The sequence below is a fragment of the Daktulosphaira vitifoliae genome, unplaced genomic scaffold (genome assembly GCF_025091365.1).
Source record: "Daktulosphaira vitifoliae isolate Bord-2020 unplaced genomic scaffold, ASM2509136v1 Scaffold_2, whole genome shotgun sequence".
Taxonomy (NCBI): domain Eukaryota; kingdom Metazoa; phylum Arthropoda; class Insecta; order Hemiptera; family Phylloxeridae; genus Daktulosphaira; species Daktulosphaira vitifoliae.
This window is the reverse complement of record NW_026099573.1, coordinates 4,575,186-4,581,970: the sequence shown is the minus strand read 5'-3', so window position 1 is coordinate 4,581,970 and position 6,785 is coordinate 4,575,186. Positions and strand designations below refer to the sequence as shown.

The 6,785-nt window shown below is 27.4% G+C and overlaps 1 protein-coding gene across 1 annotated transcript in view; it reads right to left on the bottom strand.

Moving 5' to 3' along the window:
• Window positions 1–344: 344 nt before the first annotated feature.
• LOC126897881 (tubulin glycylase 3A-like) overlaps window positions 345–6,785 on the bottom strand; it is a 21,621-nt gene continuing 15,180 nt past the window's right edge. The window contains exons 11-14 of the mRNA XM_050671822.1: window positions 4,255–4,293; window positions 3,996–4,206; window positions 2,364–2,688; window positions 345–566 (exon numbers count right to left, since the gene is read on the bottom strand). Coding sequence (XP_050527779.1) covers window positions 345–566; window positions 2,364–2,688; window positions 3,996–4,206; window positions 4,255–4,293 — 797 coding nt within the window. The remainder of the gene's footprint in view (window positions 567–2,363; window positions 2,689–3,995; window positions 4,207–4,254; window positions 4,294–6,785) is intronic.

The following is a 6,785-nucleotide window of genomic DNA, read 5'->3' as shown; positions in this document are numbered from 1 at the left end:
TACGGTTCTCCAGTTTTTTTAGCAGTACGAATTATTGAAATAAAGGCTTCTGGAGTATAAATAAGCCAACTTTTTAACTGTTTTTTACATTGTCTCTCTATTAAGGTGTGAATTGAATCACCTTCATTTTTATAGGATTTAATTTCCAAATATTTCCATATACAAGTTCCCAAATCATTAACACCTCTGACCATTTGATTCATCCCATATATAGCAATTAGCAATAGTTTTCTGCATGTCATAAATAGTAAAATTAAGAACATTTAACTTTGACCAGTAATAAAATGTAGAAACATCTCCTTTTGGCAGTGTCATCACAGCTTGTAAATTATTAACAACTAAAATTAAATTTGACTTTTCTTTATCAATAAGTTTCTCAAATTTGACAAATCTTTTTCTACCAAGTGTTCTTTATAATTATTTTTCAACTCATTTTTGTCTTCACCTATTGCATTGTTATAAGCTACACATGTATCACACAAGTCTTTATTTGCTTGAAAAAATGAAATATTAAATTCTTGAGTGAAAATACGATAAAACAATACATATCCGTCATAATTTTTATCCTTAAAATCAGCCACATAGTCCACATAATATCAGCAATAGACCTACTCCTACCAATAAAATATTTTGAAATATCTGCTCTTACATAGTGACTTTCAATTTTTGGTATTGAAGAAATATGTTTCATAATACCGTCCTTTATGTTATCGTCTACTTTGTCATGTTTGCCATGTTTTCCCCTTTTAACTGCTTTTATTAGAATATTAGCTATTTTATTATATTTTTTTAAGAAAATTATGAATAGATCAATCATTGAAATCTAAAACAGCGATCGTCAATCTTTTGGAACTCACGAACCACTAAATCCTAATTTCAAAATTTTACGGACCACTAATACTTTAGAGTTTAGAATTTAGATTTTAGAAGTTAAGGGCCCAGAATCTGTCATACCTTATCATATAACCAAATTTTTCACACAATTCAAGAGAGGGAGAACAACAGTGCCTCTATGTTCTCAATATACACACCAATGATTAGTCAAACACCATATTCAAATTAAAATACAAGTATTAAATAATATAATTGAATTATTTTTATTTTGACAATTTATACAAAAAGAATTAAGCTTGAGTATTATACATTTTATCAAATAGATACTTACTCTTGCTTATTTTGAATGAATTTTTGCATTTTTGGTTTCAATGTTCTTACCACAAGACGGAGAGCTCTGCTTACGTCAAGTCGAGACCGGTACCTAGTTTTAATAGTAGTGAATGATGAAAATATTTTTTCGCATAAATATGTTGTTGAAAATTTGAATGAGAACTTTTACTGCTTTTTAACTTAGCAAGGGATATTCATTTTTTACGTAGAGCCAAAACTATGATGACTAGAATTTAGCTTTAAGAGAAGAGTCTGATGATAAATCAATGAGGCTTTTTTTCGTTCATACTTAAATTGTTATTTTCATTATTTGCTACAGCAAATAGATCAATGATCCATATATTTTAATGTCTAGGATCTTTATTTTTTGGTAAATAACTATCAAAAGATTCTATGAGTTATATAAAGTGATGTTGAACAACAATTACTATGTGTTGATTAACGTCTTTTTCTTTCAAATATTCATCAAAATTTAAAAACATTTACATATCTCCCTCAACTAATCGTGTTTTCCACAATAGTAATTTAACTTGTGAAAGTGTTCCAGAAAGTCTGACAATTTTATATATATCTTAAATTAAAGCTAATGTAATGTACTTTATTATGGAAAAAAAAATCGGACTTCATTTTGTCTTCACGGTGAAAATGGCTACAAAATGCTATTTTTGTGTGAAAATTCTCGATGTTATTTTTTACATTTTACAAATTTATAATGCTATAACTTATTGAAAAGTGTATGGATCAACACAATTTTTTTATGATAAATAATATTTATATGCCTTTTTCATTCGACATACTTTGTCTTAATCAGGATATAAATAAGGAAATATCAGATCATGTAGCTTTTATTAAAATCACTATAAAAATATAACGTTTTCACCATCTTCATCAAATTATTATAACAACCATTCTAGTCCGTCATATTCTACGGGTTCACCAATTAATACTTTTGAATATTCAAGTAATGCAAATTCTCAAAATAATCAATCCTATGTTTTAGCGAGGGCAGTTACAAACATTTTGCAGGATGATGGATATGAGTTAAATGAGTAAAATAATGTTAATTGTTAATATACTATTTTTAAAAGTTTATATTTATAAAATTAAGGAATTTTGTTTATTTTAAAGGTTTTTATAAATTTTGTATTTCATTGAAAAGTTAAGTAAATTGCGTTGAAAATCATGTAATTACTTACTTTTATGTAATTTTTGGGCGCACCGTATATAGCATCACACTCTTCAGGTAAAAATTTAGATATTGTGCATTTCGGTACTCTGTATGAGTATTGCAAAGAAGCAAATGAATCTCCAGATGCTAAATACCTTAATGTGATTTGGAGTTTCAATCTTGCTGGTAACGCATCTCTCATAACTGTTTTTTGTTTTTCTATTGATGGTGTAATATATTTCAGTAAGGTTTCAAAAAGGTCTGATGACATTCTTAAATGGTTTTTGAAAGAATCTGGATCTTCTGATGCAAGTTCTTTTAAAAGAATATCGGATACCCCAAAATGTTGTCTCCTAGCAATCCACTTTCTTACCCAGACTAACCTTTTTTTTTTTTACTCTTTTTTTCTAAATCCGATTTGATATCTTCAATTAGTAATTTTAATACTATTTTGCATGCATGATGAAAATATAATTCTTTTTCAGTTAACATGTTAATTAAATAAAAAAATTAAATAATAATTGAAACAAGGAACTACAATAGTCGTGCAAATGAACAACGAACGAAATGAACTTGCGAGAGTTAGGTGCGAACCTATGTAAACAGTTGCTGGCGATACATGTTTACTAGCTTACATAATGGCACCACTACTAACATTCACGTGTAAACCCAGCATAAAAATACCCAATTATTCCATGTCAACCTCATTATGATCTTTAGTATAACAGAAGAAAAATAATTTGATAACAAATTAGAAATCTCCTCTTTATTAGAAGTACTTTTACCATTTGATGACATAACTTTGGGTATGGTTTTAACTAGAACGTTTGTTGTTTACAAATTTCCAAAAGTCATGAGGATTATCATTAAGTATAAGTTCAACACGCGTAACGTAGTCGCGAGAAACGAGAATTCTTTAGAGTCCGACATATTTAAAGCAGACTTATATCTTGCATGAGCTTTTTTCTTGGGAATCAGTGTTCTCTTAAGATCTTTATTAAACCATGTAGGATATGACGAATCTTTATAATAGCATTGAGGAACAAAATCAATGACGGCTTTATGCATAGCATCAAAAAAAAATTTACAGCCGAATCAAGATAATGGAAGAGAAATGTAGAACTCCAATCAAATGATGTAATAAATAAACGGATATTATCATAGTTCGCCTTACGAAAGTTATAGAAAGAATGGCTAGAAAGCAAAAGGCAGAGTAGTACATGCTGGTAGGGTAATGTTAAATGCTGGCTGATATAAATCTTCTGGTACCAGTGACTCACAAGACTTTTTATATGACCCAATATACACTAAATACAAGACTTCATTAAATAGTAAAATTTATGTTAAAAAGTTATATTACATTAAATATTTAGATATTTTTAAACATAGACTGATATCAATTGCCTTGGTTATTTAATTTAACGGGTTTTCTGTGACTTACAAAGGCTGTTGGCCATAAATATACATTTTTTTAATCAAATGAATTTTTCCCTGAGGAATAGTATATACTATTTTCTAAAATGTCTTTTCTGTCATTTTTTGATTTTAAAGTCATATATCGGTACATTCTATACCAGTTGACATTTTGGTTATATTAAAGGTATCAAACAAAATTTATTGATTAAAGTTATTTTTAAAAGATATTTTCTTGCACTCTTGCTTCAATAGTAACAAATTATCTCGATTAGGACCTAGGTAGTGTTTCATCTTATATTCATTGAATAGACTATTTCGAAATCGTATGGCAGTCAAGTGTTTTGTTACATTTTCAACCAATTGATTACTTTGTTCTTGATCAGCATATTCGTTTATACTTTGGTAATTGCGAGAAACATTAACATTTGTATTGATATTATGTAAATTTTTTGTTTCTATTTTTAAATGTTTTATTTGTTCTGGATTGAATTTTTCAAATAAACCCGTTTCAGCATCAGGATTATGTTTGTAATCAATAACCACTAAAAAAAAATAGTTATATTAATAAATAAGTTATTCTATAATGTAAATTTAATACGCATAAATCTATTAAATAAGCATATATACAAGCACTTAAATTCAATATATATTTTGTTATATAAAAAAAAAACGGTAGCACAGTGGGGTCGCGGCATAGTGGAGACATTGCATAGTTGGGTCCAGTATAGATTTAATCTGACAGTGATTAAAATCACTATCATAAGAAACGCTTCGATGCAAATCTGTAGATAGTGTTTAATTTTAAAAAATTGATGGATAATTGCAAAAGCAACATCAACTTCTATTAAAATAAAATACAAAACCCATAATTATCATACAAAAATAGTATATTTTTCAATATGGTAGCCATTTGCGTATAGAAGATAGATCGTCGGGACAAATTTTTTTTTTTCATTTTGTAGTACATAAAATAAGCTTTAATTTTATATATGTTTAAAGGACGCAGTATTTCCGGAACATTTTCAAAAATTAAGTTGAAAAAGTTATTTTTTGTAAAAAAGTTACTATTTTAAATCCTCCCAGTGAGCAGAATAAGTGTTAGATTTTCAAAAAAAATTATATCAAATGAAAGGGAAATATCTAAGGTTTCAATACAAAAAAATATTATTTTTATTTGTTCATTTTTGAAAAAGTTATGGCAGTTTTAAGTACAAAAAACATCCCGATAAAATGTAATTTTTATCGCAAACATTACATTTTTTTTTGAATTTTCGACAGCCATTTGCACATAGAAGATAAGATGTCGGGACAAATTTTTTTTTTTCATTTGATAGTATATAACATAACCTTTGATTTGATATATGTTTAAAGGACGCAGTATTTCCGGAACATTTTCAAAAGTTCAGTTGAAAAAGATCTATGTTTTTTACAATATTTTAAGTTTTGAACGCCCCCTATATAAGGGGAAATTGTCCAATTTTAATAAAAAGTATGTCAAATGAAAGATGTACTTATAATGTATTTAGAAAAAAAAAATTTGTGCTGATATATACATTTTTCAAAAAGTTATAGCATTTTTAAGTTGAAAATTTAAAATCGAAAATCGAAAATTTTAACACAAAAATAGTGTTTTTTTGAATACGGTAGCCATTTGCGTATAGAAGATAGGTCGTCGGGACAAATTTTTTTTTTTCATTTTGTAGTACATAAAATAAGAATTAATTTCATATATGTTTAAAGGACGCAGTATTTCCGGAACATTTTCAAAAGTTCAGTTGAAAAAGATCTATGTTTTTTACAATATTTTAAGTTTTGAACGCCCCCTATATAAGGGGAAATTGTCCAATTTTAATAAAAAGTATGTCAAATGAAAGATGTACTTATAATGTATTTAGAAAAAAAAAATTTGTGCTGATATATACATTTTTCAAAAAGTTATAGCATTTTTAAGTTGAAAATTTAAAATCGAAAATCGAAAATTTTAACACAAAAATAGTGTTTTTTTAACTACGGCAGCCGTTTAAATGTAGAAAAAAAAGTGTCGGGACAAATTTTTTTTTTTCATTTTGTAGTACATAAAATAAGCTTTAATTTGATATATGTTTAAAGGACGCAGTCTTTCCGGAACATTTTCAAAAATTAAGTTGAAAAAGTTAATTTTTGTAAAAAAGTTGCTATTTTAAATCCCCCCCAATGAGCAGGTTAAGTGATAGATTTTCAAAAAAATGATATCAAATGAAAGGTAAATATCTAAGATTTTAGTATAAAAAAAAATTATGTTGATTTGTTGATTTTTCAAAAAGTTATGGAAGTTTTAAGAAAAAATTTCGAAAATTAGCGATTTTTAAATTTGTAATTTTTTTGGAGGTTTCCCCCATTTACGGGGAACGAGGGAAATTTTTTCAATTTTTAAGGGTAATGTCTTCAACTAGATACAATTTGTGATCTTTTGACGTATTTTTCAAAGAAATCGGTCCAGTGAGAGCTGAGAAAAAGTGGCAACAGACATAAAAAAAAAAAAAAACACATCATAGTAAAATTAATATTTTGTTATATAAAAAAATTATTTTATCATTGATGTGTAGTTCAGAAGGTATTGGTTTTATATTATAGCGTTTCAACTTCGATGCAAAGCAGAGAAGATATTAATTTTACTATGATGTGTTCATTTTTTTAATTTTTGTGTCTGTTACCACTTATTCTCAGCTCTCACTGCACCGATTTTGATGAACAAAACGCCAAAAAATCACAAATCGTATCTAGTTGAAGACATGGCCCTTCAAATTAAAAAAAATTTCTTTGTTCCCTGTATATAGGGGAAATCTCCAAATATATTACAATATTAGAAATCGCTAATTTTCGAAATTTTAGCTTCGATGCGAAGCGGAGAAGGTATTAATTTTACTATGAAAATAATTTTTTATGTCTGTTGCCACTTTTTCTCAGCTCTCACTGGACCGATTTCTTTCAAAAATACGTCAAAAGATCACAAATCGTATCTAGTTGAAGACATTACCCTTAAAAATTGAAAAAA